Below are 17,317 nucleotides of genomic sequence, written 5' to 3' on the forward strand. Positions count from 1 at the left end.
TAGCAGTGATCATTTTCCCACAAAGAATCTCAGTCTTGCAAAGTAGAATGTGCAGCTTGGAACGCAACGTGCATTATGGTTAGGAGCCTGAGCTTTGGAAGTCAGCCAGACTTGGATCCTAACAGAACTGCTTCAGGACATTACAGAAGATTCTTCATTTCTTTGAACCTCTGGGAAGTGGGGGTAATAATAGTACTTACATCGTAGGATTTTACTATGTATTGCAGTAAGTTGATTAGCACAATCTCTGGCACATTCGTTGTAACTATTTTTAAAACGTTAGTTGCTATTATTGAACAAAGGAATTTCTAAAATTTCAGTTGAATTTAGCCATAATTTAGGTAGTCTACTACTTTGAGCCAGAATTTTCAGCATGCATTTAAAACTTACATAATATCTTCTTAAAAAGAATTTGAAACAATGTATAATATAAACCATGTAAAACAGGAAAATTTATGAAAGGAAGGCAAAGATATACAGTATAGGTGCATAATTGGGAACAGAAAATGCTTACAACTATTGAATTTCTGTGTTTCTAGGGGAAAAAGCACAATGGTCTATATCATTCTCATTATCTAAAGAAAAACACTCATTTTTATTGAGGGAAAAGAAAATCTAGATTGTAAGTGGAATTTATAACCTAGAATACTAACTCATAATCCTGACTACTACACAAACTCTTTTTAAAGGGAAAAATGTTTTTTGAAATTTCTCAAATACTCTTGAACATTACGTTTTAAGAAATACTGCTGTGAAAAATTAAAGGCAACACAACAGTGACTATGCCACTGAAGTATACACTTAAAAATAGTTGAAAACAGGGGTGCCTGGGTAGTAGCTCAGTCCATTGAACATCTGACTTGATCTCAACTAACTTTTTTTTCATTTTTTTTAATTTAAAGATTTTTTAAGTTTATTTATTTACTTTGAGAGAGAGAGAGTGTGCACAAAAGGGGGGGGGGGGGGGGGTGAGGGGAAGAGAATCCCAAGCACACTATGTACTGTCAGTGAGGAACCAAATACAGAGCTCAAATTCACTAACCATGAGATCATGACCTGAGCTGAAAACAAAAGTCAGTTGTTCAACTGACTGAGCTATCCAGACACCCCTTTTTACTTTTTTTTTTTTTTTAGTTTATTTATGGGGTGGGGGGGAGTGTTTGTGGTGGNCTGACTTGATCTCAACTAACTTTTTTTTCATTTTTTTTAATTTAAAGATTTTTTAAGTTTATTTATTTACTTTGAGAGAGAGAGAGTGTGCACAAGGGGGGGGGGGGGGGGGGTGAGGGGAGGAGAATCCCAAGCACACTGTGTACTGTCAGTGTGGAGCCTAATACAGAGCTCACATTCACTAACCATGAGATCATGACCTGAGCTGAAACCCAGTGTCAGTTGTTCAACTGACTGAGCTATCCAGACACCCCTTTTTACTTTTTTTTTTTTTTTAGTTTATTTATGGGGTGGGGGGGAGTGTTTGTGGTGGAGGGGCAGACAGAAGGAGAGAGGATCTCAAGCAGTTTCCACACTGAGAACCCAGAGCTAGACACAGGGCTAGATCCCATGAACAAGATCATGGCCTGAGCCAAAATAAAGAGCCAGAGGCTCAACCTACTGAACTACGGGCACCTCCATCAAATGACTCTTTTTATTCCTAAAGAATTTGTTAATGACACTAATAAGTGTACAAAAAAATTTAGAATTTCATGTATGACCTCATTACAGGTACTTAAACATTACTGACAGGGTTGAATTCTATCTCTCTCTCTGTCTCTGTATTGGCTTCATTTTCATAAAGATTTCTGTGAGGCTAGAAAATGGCCAGCAGAAGCTTTGTCCTCACAAGACCCTCAAAGCTTCATTCTGGAGAAAGTAAATATTTTTCTAAGGCTCTGGGGAAATACCAGGGAGAACTCTGATTAGACATCTCTAATGGAAGTCAACCTATCTCAACAAATGATGTGAATGAGGGCTATTTTCCCAAAGACAGAGAGAGATGTTACATGCCTCTCTCTCTCTCTCTCTCTCTCTCTCTCATGCCCACACATAAAGTGCATCAGGTCTACTATAAGTATATTTTATTTCAGTTTGTGATAATATGCAGCCAAATTTGGAATTACTTTATAGCCATCAAGACAGAGTGGAATATCATTAGTCTTATCTTTTGAATATTCAATAACTTTCTATATTCAGAAATGAATTGAGAATTAAGATAATAGTATTTCAGTTTATTTGAGAAAAATGACTCACTTTTAGGTCATTTTCTTTAATCTACCTTGGGTTTTTTAGAATTTTTATTTAACTTATTTTTTAAAAATTACATCCAAGTTAGTTAGCATATAGTGCAACAAAGACTTCAGGAATAGATTCCTTAATGCCCCTCACCCATTTAGCCCATCCCCCCTCCCACAACCCCTCCAGCAACCCTTTGTTTGTTCTCCGTATTTAAGGGTCTCTTATGTTTTTGTCCCCCTCCCTGTTTTTATATTATTTTTGCTTCCCTCCTCTTATGTTCATCTGTTCTGTGTCTTAAAGTCCTCATATGAGTGAAGTCATAAGATATTTGTCTTTCTCTGACTGATTTATTTTGCTTAGCATAATACCCTCGAGTTCCATCCACATAGTTGCAAATGGCAAGATTTTATTCTTTTTGATTGCTGAGTAATACTCCATTGTGTATGTGTATATATACACCACATCTACTTTATCCATTCATCCATTGATGGACATTTGGGCTCTTTCCATACTTTGGCTATTGTCAATAGTGCTGCTATAAACATTGGGGTGCATGTGTCCCTTTGAAACATCAGCTGACTCTTTATCTCAGCTCAGTCATGATCTCAGGGCGTGAGTTCAGGCCCCAAGTTGGACTCCATGCTGGGCATGAAGACTACTTAAAGAAAAAAAACAGTTAAAGGGGTAAATTTTAGTGGCGCCTGGGTGGCTTAGTCGGTTAAGCGTCTGACTTTCGCTTAGGTCATGATCTCGCAGTTCGTGGGTTCGGGCCCCGCGTCGGGCTCTGTGCTGACTGCCAGCTCAGAGCCTGGAGCCTGTTTCAGAGTCTGTGACTCCCTCTCTCTCTGACCCTCCCCTGCTCACGCTGTCTCTCTCTCTCTCCTAGAAATAAATAAAACATTTAAAAATAAAAAAGGGGTAAATTTTATTTTATATATACTTTGCCATAATAAAAAAATAAAAAACAAGAAAGTAAAGTCTTATTTTAGGAAACTGTCTATGGTATATAGAGAAGGTTTCATTTAATGTATAGTAAAATACTTTTTTTAAGTAATACTGCTTAAACACAAATTGAAATTCAAATATATTGGTAGAACTTTCCAACTGCCAAATATGTATCTCTAGACCTGGAGATCTAAAGACACCATTTTAAGAAAAATCTGACCCAGAACACATCTTTGACAACAGTTTTGCAGGAAGAGACAAAAATTTGGTAAGGTCATTACTAAATCGACCTTAAATAAAGGGCAGATACACAATATTAAATAAAATTATTATCTTTGTAAGGCAGAGAAAGGAACTTGCAAAGGAACTCTGACAGAAAGAACTTTCAAACCAAATAAAGTTTTAATTATATTGTTTTGTAACCCTTAACCCCACCCCTGCCTTTCTGTGTCTTCACTTTCAGGTTTTCCAGCACCTCACCTCCTGCTCTTCCATGGGTTGTAAAATGACATGCTAAAAGAAAGCCTTGTACTAGTTTTCTTTTCTCGGTGTTTACACTGTCTTCAAAAAGGGACTGATAAATAAGGTTAGAGTTTCTGCCTTTTCTAATCCAGATTGGCATGGGAACAAAGTCCTTGGACATCAGAGAGTTATATACACCCAAAAGATAAGAAATGTTTTACTACAAGATTTAGATCATACCTTCACTAAGTCTGTTCTTGAAAAGAAAATAAATAACAAACCCCCATAATACCACCATCTCTTCTTGCCTTTTTGGACCAAGAGAAATTGTGGGTTGCAAGTGTCTAATCCCAATGTATGTAGTTAAGTAACTGAGTTATATGCATCAGACTAGAATGTAAAGGTAGAGCTGCTTTAAAAAAAATAAAATCTGTGATTAATTTATTGCCACTGCAGTGACGAAGCCTTCAAACAAGGCTTAAATTACCTACACTCAGTCTAACTTTGTTTATGAATAAGAAATTTCTTAAGATGGTTCATATTTCGCATCCTGTTAGGAGGAAAAACTTTTTTTTCATTCAGAATTAATATCTAGTTTATTCAAAATACCAGAAAGTAAGAAACAACCCTAATGTTCATTAACAGAAGAATGGATGAATAAATTGTGATAGATTCTTACAACAGACTACTATTCACACAAATATATACTTGGTACTACAACATGAGTGAATCTCAAAGCCTGTTGAGTGGAAGGAAACAGACACAAAAGAATAGGTACTGTGCAAATCCAGCAATATGACGGTCTAACTAATCTAGGGAAATAGAAACAAAATACTGGTTTCTTTTGAGCTTCAAAAGGGATTGGCTAGAAAGGTATACAAGGCAACTCGATTTCTGTATCTTTTTTTCTTTTAACGTTTTATTTATTTCTAGGAGAGAGAGAGAGAGAGACAGCGTGAGCAGGGGAGGGTCAGAGAGAGAGGGAGTCACATACTGAAACAGGCTCCAGGCTCTGAGCTGACAGTCAGCACAGAGCCCGACGCGGGGCTCGAACCCACGAACCGCGAGATCATGACCTAAGCGAAAGTCGGACGCTTAACCGACTAAGCCACCCAGGCGCCCCATCGATTTCTGTATCTTGATTGGCAAGTTTATAAATTGTCAAAACTCCTTGAATTCTAAACAGTATCCATGCACTTAACTGAGTGTAATTATGCTTCCATTTTTAAATTTTATGGCTTTTCCCTCTATTATCCCAAATTGTATTATAAGTCTGCCTTATAACAGAATAATTAATACATATTTCTGTCTCCACAACAGAATGCAATTATCTTTGCATTTGTGACACATATTTTTAAATAGATATTGTAAGCCTGATAACTGTATATTGAGGTGAATTGGGTTTAGTTGTGGAGTCAGTTAGGAGAATTCCTAATCAGTCATAAGCAAATTTACTTAGGTTTATTTAAAGTTTACTTTTTAGGGGCACCTAGGTGGCTCAGTTGGTTAAGCATCCAACTTCAGCTCAGGTCATGATCTTACAGTTTGTAGGTTCAAGCCCCGTGTCAGACTCTGTACTGATAGCTCAGAGCCTGGAGCCTGCTCCAGATTCTGCGTCTCTCTCACTCTCTGCCCCTCCCGTGCTTGCACTCTGTGTCTCTCTCAAAAATAAATAAATATTAAAAAATTTTTAAATAAAGTTTACTTTTTAAAAAGGGAATACATCTATAAGTTTGTGTATATATGGTATATGTAGAGAAAAAGCTATTAAGTGTCAACAAATAGGAATCTATGTTCTTCAAGATAGTTTAATTAGAAAGTATACAAAAAGAAAGAGAAGTTGTAATTTAAACAAGATTTAAACCAGCCATTTTTTTTCCTAATGGTAATCGAATTCTGTGTTGTAGCAGAATTCTAATCATTGAAGAAAGCACTTTTAGAAATGTCTTATGATAGGGGCACCTGGGTGGCTTAGTCGGTTAAGCGTCCGACTTTCGCTTAGGTCATGATCTCGCAGTTCGCGGGTTCGAGCCCCGCGTCAGGCCCTGTGCTGACTGCCAGCTCAGAGCCTGGAGCCTGTTTCAGAGTCTGTGACTCCCTCTCTCTCTGACCCTCCCCTGCTCACGCTGTCTCTCTCTCTCTCCTAGAAATAAAAATATTAAAAAAAAAAGAAATGTCTTCTGATATTTTTTTTCTTTAGAGAGAAAGAGAGAACAAGCTAGCAGGAGTGGGGGAGGGACGCAGAGGGAGAGATTGAGAGAAAGAGAGAGAGAGAGAGAAAGAGGTGGGGTGGGAGAGAGAGTCCTAAACAGGCTCAGCGTGGAGCCAGTCATGGGGCTTAGTCCCACGAGCCTGGGATCATGACCTGAGTTGAAAGCAAGAGTCAGATACTCAACTGAGCATCCAAGCTGTCCCTTACCATTGTTTCCTTAAGAGTTATTCATCAATCTTTTCTCTTAATAGCATGGGTGAGTCTAGTTTCTCTGATGTGATGAAGATTTTTACTTAAAAAAAAAAAAAGTGTGTAGAACTGCGGATATTCCAATGTATTATACCTCATATTGTTGCTATGTGTCTACATATTTTAACTTTACTATTAGACAATCGAGGGCAGGGATCACATTATGCAGTTTGGTATCTTGTACAGCAAAGACTAATATTGACTGGTATTGACTACTAAGGCTGGATTGGCTGTTAAGATATTAAGATACTATGGTGGGGGAAAGGGAGAGAGGCAAACCATGAGAGGCTCTTGAATACTGAGAAACAAAATGAGGACTGATGGATGCGGGGGGGGAGGGAGGAGATGGGCATGGAGGAGGGCACTTGTGGGGATGAGCACTGGGTGTTATATGGAAACCAATTTGGGGCGCCTGGGTGGCTTAGTCGGTTAAGCGTCCGACTTTCGCTTAGGTCATGATCTCGCGGTTCGTGGGTTCGGGCCCCGCGTCGGGCTCTGTGCTGACTGCCAGCTCAGAGCCTGGAGCCTATTTCAGAGTCTGTGTCTCCCTCTCTCTCTGGCCCTCCCCTGCTCACACTGTCTGTCTCTCTCCTAGAAATAAATAAAAATATAAAAAAATATGTAAAAATAAAAAAAACCAATTTGACAATAAACTATTTGTAAAAAAAAAAAAAAAAGATATTAAGATACTTTAGGGCACCTGGGTGGCTCAGTCATTTAAAATATTAAGATACTATACTTACATGGTAATTGCAGAAGAGCCCCTGCCCTGAGCCTCCTAAGTAACCCCTGACACACTGGTACCCCATTTTCTTTCCAACAGCTCCTAGCAACTGTACATTCAGTATAGACACAGCAAACCCTATTCCAGCACTCCACTCCCATCTTGATGTAGGCAGTGCACATGCTGCCCTCATTATTTATTTTGAATATGGCTCTAGCCTATAGCACTATTTTTTAAACTATAGGTCACGACCTTTTAGTTGGTTTCAAAATCAATGTGGTGGATCAAGACCAGAATTACATTAAAAATGAAAAAAAAATAGAACACTGCTAATAAAAGTAGAACAGAAAATAATATATCACCTATAGTAAGGATAAGTGTGATAAGTACATTGCAAGAAATATTTATGAAGATGTGTGTGTTATGACACAAAATGTATTTGTTGCTGTGGTTTAGACAAAGAGGTTGAAATATATTCCCTTAGCTTTACATGTGGAGGAAAATGAATGAATGAACAAATGGGATCTTTATCATTTGATTATGACCAAGGAAACAGATATTTAGTAAAATTTCTGCTTTAATATCACACTCCTAGATGACATCTAAGCATGAATCCAGTAGCTATTGTATATTTTTCATTCAGTAAAATTGTATGATATGTCAGACACATCAGTTTTCCAAGTACTGTGGCGCCTGAGTGGCTCAGTCGGTTAAGCGGCCGACTTCAGCTCAGGTCATGATCTCACGGTTCGTGGGTTTGAGCCCTGCGTCGGGCTCTCTGCTGACAGCTCAGAGCCTGGAACCTGTTTTGGATTCTGTGTCTCCCTCTCTCTTTACCCCTCCCCCACTCATGCTCTGTTTCTCTCAGTCTCAATAAATTTAAAAAAATATTTTACAAGTACTAGGTTGCAGAAGTATTTCTTTAGTACTATTAAGATGATATTCGGATATCTGGTGAATCATTAAAATAAATTGTGTCAAAATACTTTAATATGCAAGTAAAAGACAAACAGGCTTAAACATAAAGGAAATTTATTATCTTACATAATTGAAAAGGCCAGCTCATGCTTGAGGTATGGTCTAATCAGGTTGTAAATTTGTTTCTCATTACTTCTCTCTGTGTTGTCTTCCCACTCATGGGCTGAATTATCAGACTGATTTCCTTCAGAGTGCTAGCAGTTTCAAGGTACTTTTCTATATTCTATACATCCCAGCCTCAGTATCTCAGAATCTCCCCCAAAAGTCCCCAAACTTACACTGATTGGTCCCATCTCAGCTCTTGTATTCAACCATGAGCCAGTGTGACCAGTGTAGAAAGTGAAAGTAGAATGTACTGAATGCATTAGCCTAGGCCAGTGCTTCCTTCCTAAAGCTAGAGGTTTATCAAAACCACCAGGAGTCAATACATCAAGAGCCCTAATATACAAGATGCAGAATTGAAAGGAGAAGTAGCGAATTCAACAATACTACTTGGAAACTTCAATACTCCACTTTCTTTTTTTTTATTTATTAACTTTTAAAAGTTTATTTTTGAGAGAGAGAGACAAACAGAACATGAGTTGGGGAGGGGAAGAGAGAGGGGGAGATACAATGTGAAACAGGCTCCAGGCCCTGAGCTGTCAGCACAGAGCCCAACATGGGGCTCGAACTCACAAACCACGAGATTATGACCTGAATTGAAGTCAGACACTTAACCCACTGAGCCACTCAGGTGCCACTTTCAATAATGGTCACCTAGGACAACTGAAAGGAATGTCAACAAAGAAATACACTTGAAAAACACAACAAAACAACTAGACATAACAAACATCTATGGACACTGCACAACAATAGCTGAACACACATTTTTCTCAAGTACACATGGAAAATTCTCCAAGATAAACCATGTGCTAGGGCATAAAAAAACTCCCAGCAAATTTAAACATGTTGAAATTATGCCAAACATGTTCTCCAAACATGGAATTTACCCAGAATCAAAAACAAGAAAATTTGGAAAATTAATTAATATATGGATGTTAAGTGACACAGACCCAAATAACCAATTTTTCAAGGAAGAAATCATAAAATTAGAAAATAATTTGAGATAAATAAAAATGAAAACAAAAAACCAAACCTTAGGGGATACACCTAAAGCACTACTCAAAGAGAAATACGCTGTATGTAAATGCCTGTATTTAAAAAGATGATTTCACGGGCACCTGGGTGGCTCAGTTAAGCTTCCATACTTTGTTATGGAAGCTCTAGCCAACAAACACAGAAGTCTTTTTCTACATTCTTAACAATCCATTATACTTCTCTTATACCAATTTTCAAAAGTTACTTCATATTCTTAAATTACCTTAAAAGTTATAGTTATTTGTAGATGTGTTCTCTCTAGGGTAATATTAGTTCCTAAGAACAGGAATTACGTGTTACAAATATGTATCTTCCCCCCACAGCATCTAAAACAGTATGTTTATGCACTTTGCTATAGATTTTAAAAATAGATATTCAGTATTTGAAGCTGCAAAAGTGAATTAGTAGTTATGTTAGGCATAAGTATCACTTTGTTACTGTGCTTATTTGGAGATTAAATATGATTTAAGAACATGTATATAGGTGCCAGATTGACAAGGGGTGGACTGTGATGGTTAGTTTTATATGTCCACTTGGCTAGACTATAGTACCCAGTTATTCAATCAAATCCTGGCCTAAGTGTTGCTGTGATGGTGTTTAATAGATGCAGTTAATATCTACAGTCAGTTGACTTTTAAATAAAGGAAACTGTCCTCAATATTTGTAGGTCTCATCCGATCAGTTAAAAGGCCTTAAAAGCAAAACTGAGGTTTCCTTGAGGAAGAAGAAATAATACATTGTTAATGCAATGACAACTTCTTCCCAAGAGTTAGCAGCCTGCCAACCTGCCTACACATTTTGGACGGGCCAACCCCTCACAACTGCATGAGACACTTCCTTGAAATAAGTGTCGTAATATGCATAATCTACTGGTTCTGTTTCTCTGTAGAACCCTGTTACAATCTTTTTCTTTTTTAGTTATTTTATTTGTAAATAATAGAATTTCTGCTTAATTCTTTTTATTTATTATTATTATTATTATTATTTTTAATTCTTAATTCTTTTTAGAAATGTCCTTATTGTGGGGCGCCTGGGTGGCTTAGTCGGTTAAGCGTCCGACTTTCGCTTAGGTCATGATCTCGCGGTTCGTGGGTTCGAGCCCCGCGTCGGGCTCTGGGCTGACTGCCAGCTCAGAGCCTGGAGCCTGTTTCAGTCTGTGTCTCCCTCTCTCTCTGACCCTCCCCTGCTCACGCTGTCTCTCTCTCTCTCTCTCCTAGAAATAAATAAAAAACATTAAAAAAAAAAAGTCCTTATTGTGATTCTGTATTGATTGAGTTATTGTCATAATTTTGTTTAATTCTGTAGATATGGTTTCTTTAGTTATTTAAATTTATTTATAATAATTTCTTTGAAATCTTGGCTAAATCAAACACAAGAACACTCAGGTACAGTTTCATTTCATGAGTGTGGGTCACATTTTTTGTTTCTTTGCATGTCTTGTAATTTTTTGTGTAAAACTGAATATTTAAAAAATTTTTTTAATGTTTACTTTTGAGAGAGAGAGAGAGAGAGACAGTGTGAGTGGGGAAGAGATAGAGAGAGAGGGAGACACAGAATCCTAAGCAGGCTCCAGGCTCTGAGCTATCAGCACAGAGCCCAACGCGGGGCTCAGACCCACAAACCATGAGATCCTGACCTGAACTGAAGTCAGATGCCCAACTGACTGAGCCACCCAGAAGCTCCAAAACTGAATATTTTAGATAATATAATGTACGAAGCCCGGATTCTGATGTTCCCCCTGCCCATTATTGTTCTTAGTTTGTTCTTAGTCACTTGCTGAGACTAAATCTGTAAATTCTGTCTCTCATTCAATGTGTGGCCACTGAAATCTGTTTTTAATTTTATTCATTTTATTTTTTAGTTGATTTATTTATTTTGAGAGCGAGAGGGAGAGAGAAGGTCCCAAGCAGGCTCCGTGCCCGATGCGGGGCTTGAACTCATGGACCATGAGATCATGACCTGAGTGGAAACCAAGAGTCAGACACTTAACTGACTTAGCCACCCACACGCCTCTATTCATTTTTTTTTAAGTGTATTTCTTCTTTTTTTTTTAGTAATCTCTACATGCAACATGGGGCTTGAACTCATGATCTCAAGATCAAGAATCACATGCTCTTCCAGTTGAACCAGCCAGGCACTCCTTTCATTTCTCCTCTTGTTTTTATTTTTAAGCTTGGTTTCCTAGGGGTCTCCTCTCTTTCTGCATAGCTTAGTATTCAGTCAAAGAAAGACCTCAAACCAGTAAGACTTTCACTCTACTGGTGGGTCAGTGTGTGCACTAGGGAGTACGTTCAGCGTTGTTTTCGTGCCTTGCCTGGCTTTTACATCATTCTAAGTCCTCTTGAGCTTTCCTGCTTCTCTATTTTGCATGTGCTGTTGGTTCCACTGGCCCGAATGTTTGCATGAGTTAGGCCTACTCAGTTTGTCTTTGATACGCATACTCAGTTGGTCCATGTCGCATAGGTGGAGAGCTCATCAAGCCCCCTATAGCTGTGTCAGCTCTGAGAAATTCCTGTTAAATTCTGCCCGCTCTGTGAATCCGTTGCCTGCCCCAAACCATCACAACATCAAGGAAGCAGAGCTGCCTGCCATCCATATTTGCCTGCTTGCCACCGAGATCCCCAATTTAACTTCTGGTGGTCTAAGTCCATCAAGCCTCCTCTGGCCAAAACAGCAAGACTGTTGTTGGTTTTCATGTTCTACCTCAACCACGTGGAACCGCTGTGCCAGTAGAACTGATGTGGGGACATGACAGCCATCCCAGGCAGGAACAACAAGCCATGCTACTGATCTCCAAAATTCATTGGCTTTCATAAGTAAGCTTGTAGTATGCCTTTATTATTATTTCTAGAGTGCCAAGCTATTATTTTGAAAGATCTGTACAGCGTTATACTCACTTTTTGGGGGAAAGGATGTGTCAACCTCCTTACTCCATCATGCTGAAGTAAATCTCCTTTTAATTTTATCTCTCAAAAAATATCAAGAAATCCACCCAGACCCAGAGAAGTAATGTAGTATCTAGTTTCCATGGTTAAATGATTCAGGATCCCAAGAATAACATTTACTTTTTAGGCCTCTATAGAGAAGAAGTGACAACCACATAAATGACAAAGTTAACTCACAGGGGACCAGGGTTTACTGTATTTTGTATATAATATTATATTTTAAAATAGTATATAGAATAGCTCCTGCATTTTGGAGTTGTTTCAGTCTTACTTCATAACTTACTTAACATATTTTTCTTTTAATTTCAGAGTTCAGTTAAGTTCCTTATGTCCTCCCCTGAAATTGCTTCCCTATCATGGGGGCAAATGAAAGTACAAGGCTCTACTAAAACCTATAAGGACTGCAAAGTGTGGCCAGGGGGAAGTCGGGCGTGGGATTGGAGAGAAACAGGAACCGAGGTAAGCTATTAGTGTATGGTTGACACTGCATGAGGCTGACCAAGTGATGACCTCCTAAGCCATAATGTCCAGGTGAAAAATAACTATTCCTCCCTCCCCTTTCCTCCTCCCTCTTCCTTTCCCTCTCCCTTGCTTTCTCCCTCCTCCTCTCACTTCCCCACCAAGAGATATAATGCAGGTTCCATTAACTCACCCTTTTGAATTATGTGGTTCAATGGACTTTTTATTGCCATAAGCTTGTGCAGTACTTTACCACTACTACTTCCAGAATATACTCACCACCCCAAAAGAAAACCTCATAACCATTAGCAGTCACTCCTCTTTCTTCCTTCCCCCTCAACTCCTACCACTACTAATCTACTTTTTTTAAGGTTGTTTTTTTTTTAAGTAATTTCTGCACTCAACCTGGGGCTTAAACTCACAACCCCAAGATGAAGAGTCACATGCTCTACCGACTAAGCCAGCCAGGAGCCCCTAATCTACTTTCTATTGCTATAGATGTGCTTATGCTAGTTTTTTCATGTGAACAGAAGCATTGAATTCTCTTAGATATATACCTAGGATTGGAAATGCTGGGTCATGTGACAATTCTATGTTCAATCCTTTGAGAACTGCCAAGTTATTTTACAAAGATTTTAGGAATTATGAAGGTTCCAATTTTTCTAAATTTCTCCTCGCTGACACATAGTACTGTTTTGTTTTGTTTTGTTTTGTTTTGATTGTATAATCTGGGCGGATGTGAAACATTATCTCATTGTGGTTTGAACTTGAATTTTCCTTGTATTGTACTTCCTCCAGGATTCTCATTGTGCTGTACCCAGGTAGAATCTCCCACGGTAGAGTTTGGGGGAAAGAAGGGAGCCCCTACCTCTTGACCACATTCACTTAGGACTTAGTCTCAGCAAAAGTCAGCCGAGAGCAGGATGAGAAACACTTGAGTCCTGTTTCTCCCCAGAATAAGGCCTTCCAGCTGGTAGCTGAAAGGGGAACAGCTCTGTGTTCTAGGCTGCAGCCATCCAGTGGAGTCTCTACCTCACTGGCTGGGGGTGGGGAAGCAGGCAGCAGTCTTCGTGAAAAACCACAGATACTCACCTTGCCTACCAAATATTTATAAACATTTCCTGAAGAGATGTTTTCTTTTTTTTTTTTTTAAGTTTATTTATTTATTTAGAGAGCAAGCGAGTGGGGGAGGAGCAGAGAGAGAAAGGGAGACAGGATTCCAAGCAGGCTCCATGCTAACAGTAAAGAGCTCAGTGTGGGACTTGAACCCACAAACTGCGAGATCATGACCTGAGCCAAAGTCAGACGCTTAACTGACTAAGCCACTCAGGCACCTCAGGAGATGTTTCTTCATTTGCTGTTTGCTCTTAGAATCATTTCCAAATGCTTTGAGTGGCTTTTTTTCCAATTTGGGGGGTGGGGGGTTAGTTAAAATTTGTTTTTTGTTTTTGTATGGGGGGATTTTTTTGTTTTATTTTTAGTTTTTGTTTCCTTTAATAATTTTCATTTTGGAGCAGGTTATGGAGGTCATGCTGTAATGCTGGAAGTTGATCCTTCAGTTTTGAAGGATAATTTTGCTTGATACGTTTTTCTTGATTAAAGGTCTTTTTCTTGGGGTGCCTGGGTGGCGTCAGTTAAGCATCCGACTTTGGCTCAGGTCATGATCTCACGGTTCATGGGTTTGAGCCCTGCATCGGGCTCTATGCTGACTTGAGCCTGCTGGGATTCTGTGTCTCCTCTCTCTCTGGCCCTCTCCCATTCATGCTTTGATTCTCTCTCTCAAAAATAAACATTAAAAAAATTTTTTTAAGTCTTTTTCTCTTAGCCCTTTGAATATGTCATCCCGCTTCTTTGGCTTCATTGTTTACTAATGGGAAACCCACTGTTAAAGTTCTTCCTTGAACTTGACAGGTCATTTCTCTCTCTTGCTGCTTTCAAAATTCCTTGTCTTTTGTTTTTGACAGTTTCACTGTGATGTGTCTACATGTGGATCACTTTGAATTTATCTTACATGGAATATATTGAGCTTTTTGGATATGTGCATTGTTGTTTTGCCCAATTGGGGGGGATTTTCAGTCATTCTTTAAATATCCTTTCTGGGGGCGCCTGGGTGGCTCAGTCGGTTGAGTGTCCAACTTTGGCTCCGGTCATGATCTCACAGTCTGTGAGTTCGAGCCCCGCATCAGGCTCTGTGCTAATGCCTCGGAGCCTGGAGCCTGCTTCAGATTCTGTGTCTCCCTCTCTCTCTCTGTACCTCCCTCGCTCACACTCTGTCTCTCTCTGCATCCCCAAAATAAATAAATAAATGCTAAAACTAAATAAATAAACATCCTTTCTGCCCATTCCGTCTCTCCTCTCCTTTGATACCCATTATGAGTATATTGGTATTTTAGATGGTAGTCCCTCAGGTGTCTGTGGCTTTTGTTCGTTTTCTTCATTCTTTTTCCCTTTTACTCATACTGAATAATCTCAATTACTGTATTTTTTACTTTTGCTGATTCCTACCTCCTGTTGAGGCTTTTTAGTGAAATTTTAACTCCAGTTATTATATTTTTCAACTCCAGCAATTCTCTTTTGTCCTTAAAAAATAAGTTCTCTTTATTGATATTCTCTATTTTTTTAAGTATTGTCCTTATACTTTCCTTATTTCTTTGAATATAGTTTCCTTAGATAATGATTGGACAGAGGTTTGTTGAGGGGCTCTGTTTGCAGTTTCAGTGTGTAGTGAACACTCAGCCAGGCAGTTTAAAATTCTGCCTATTTCTTGCTTATGCTGAGTCTCAAGGTTAGCCAGAATGGTGAGCTTAGGGCCTTCCCATGTCATTCCTGAGCATTTGCACAACTCTGGACATGTGTATCACCATTTAAATACCAAGGTTCGTATCAGAGCTTTTCTTTTTTTAATGTTTTATTTATTTTTGAGAGAGAGAGAGCGTGAGCAGGGGAGGGTCAGAGAGAGAGGTAGACACAGAATCTGAAGCAGGCTCCAGGCTCTGAGCTGGCTGTCAGCACAGAGCCCAACACGGGGCTCGAACCCACGAACCGTGAGATCATGACCTGAGCTGAAGTCAGACGCTTAACAGACTGAGCCACCCAGGTGCCCCATATCAGAGCTTTTCAAAGCCCTCTGTGGAGATCTCATTTTCCAGTTTTCCCTTTCGAGTTTTTTTTTTGGTTAACCTTTTGTTTGCCCTGCGATCTAATGCATCGGGCAGCTGCATTGTAAAACATTTGTCTCTGGCAATTTTGGACAAACTTCTTTGGGAGGAAGAAGTTTATACTGGCAAACTCCAAGTCAGATCAAATAAAGACAGCCTATGGGTTGGGTTTTCCAGAGAACCATCAGACAGGTCAAAGAATGACAGTTCTTTAGGAGAGGAGATTTGAAGGAGTTTTATTAGATGATTCCATCTTGCGTGACTTCCAGGCTGGTAGTTTTTCCCTGTGATTGTGAGTTGTTGTTTTTTAAGGCTACCCCAGAACTAGGGAAGGAGTAGCCTGGAACAGGGCAGGTTAAAATTGCACAAAGCTCACTTTTCAACTGTGTTTTTTAAAATAAATACATCCTGAATTTTTGGAGACCTTGTTAACTTCCATAGAACAGAGTAAGTTTATTTTTACACTTTTGCCAGTAGTCTCATTGCTTTTATGAAGAAGGATTTTCAGAGGTTCTTCACATTTTCACCAATGTCACTCAGAAGTAACTACTTTGGATTCATACTTGTGTGGTGGTATGTTGGACGTAGCTTTCACTGGCTTGTGAGAACTGATTGTTAAATTTTCAGGAATTTTGTAAGCCAGGTTTTTTTTTAAGTTTATTTATTTATTTTGAGAGAGAACAGGAGGGGCAGAGAGAAAGAGAGAGAAGGAGAGAGAGAATCTCAAGCAGGTTCCACACTGTCAGCACAGAGCCCAATGTGGGGCTCGATTTCACAATTCGTGAGATCATGACCTGAGCGGAAACTAAGAATTGGACCCTTAACTGACTGAGCCACCCAGGTACCCATGCAAGCCAGTTTTTAGACATAGCCATTATTAAAAACTAAATTACATAAACTTAAATAAGTTTAATACATAGGTAATATATACTTAAAATTCATTAATTCCTAATTATTTTACTGCATTCTATGCTCTTGAAGTTATTTACATCTATTGTTATCTGTATGGTGAAGATACTATGCTTTATATGCTGTTGTATATCTCTTATTACCTCTGCATTCAGTGATGTCACATTGGTATCTAAAATCAAACATGGTGGCAGTGTTTACACCACAGATATTAGAAAGCACTACATATTGGGGCTTTTTTTTTTGTCTTTTGAACTTTATGGCTTTTAACAATAAGTTTAATTCATTGCAAATTATTACCCATATTCCAATTTAAAAAACACTTAGAGGGGCACCTCGGTGTCTCAGTCGGTTAGGCGTCCAACTTCAGTTTGGTCATGATCTCACAGTTTGTGGGTTCGAGCCCCGCGTCGGGCTCTGTGCTGACAGCTCAGAGCCTGGAGCCTGTTTCACATTCTGTGTCTCCCACTCTCTCTGACCCTCCCCTGCTCACGCTGTCTCTCTCTCTCTCTCTCTCAGAAATAGAAATAAATGAAACATTTAAAAAAATTTTAAAAAACACTTAGAAACATAGTGTGATCACTTTCCCTCCACCCTCATCAGTATCCTGAATTTCCTTTATACTTTTCAAATATCTATCTGTATACACAACCCATATTTTATCTTGTTCTTCATGTTGAAAGTTTTATATTAATGGTATCATCTATTATCTACTTTTTTTTCGTATTGAGGTTTTATTCTGCTTCTGTCTCTTCCATTTTTGGTAGCTGTACGTTTTATTTCTATGTGCTCAGTGGTTATCTTTAAAATTATAATATGTTGAACTATATGAGATGGATAATATTTTATAAAGAGTTGAATATTAGGAATTTCATGTACTCCATCCTAATAAAATCCAAACAAGTCT

At 38.8% G+C, this 17,317-nt stretch overlaps 1 protein-coding gene across 3 annotated transcripts in view; it reads left to right on the top strand.

Annotated features, from left to right (window-relative positions):
- AAMDC (adipogenesis associated Mth938 domain containing) overlaps positions 1–17,317 on the top strand; it is a 35,826-nt gene that overhangs the window by 632 nt on the left and 17,877 nt on the right. For 2 of the 3 annotated variants that reach the window (XM_039228715.1, XM_039228717.1), the window contains exon 2: positions 12,194–12,343. In XM_039228715.1, coding sequence (XP_039084646.1) covers positions 12,212–12,343 — 132 coding nt within the window. In that variant the 5' untranslated portion in view covers positions 12,194–12,211. Of the gene's footprint in view, positions 1–3,640; positions 3,764–12,193; positions 12,344–17,317 lie in introns of all 3 variants that reach the window. The other variant, XM_039228716.1, reaches the window with a different exon arrangement.

Source organism: Hyaena hyaena, unplaced genomic scaffold (assembly GCF_003009895.1).
Source record: "Hyaena hyaena isolate Hyena2069 unplaced genomic scaffold, ASM300989v1 scaffold_34, whole genome shotgun sequence".
Classification (NCBI taxonomy): Eukaryota; Metazoa; Chordata; class Mammalia; order Carnivora; family Hyaenidae; genus Hyaena; species Hyaena hyaena.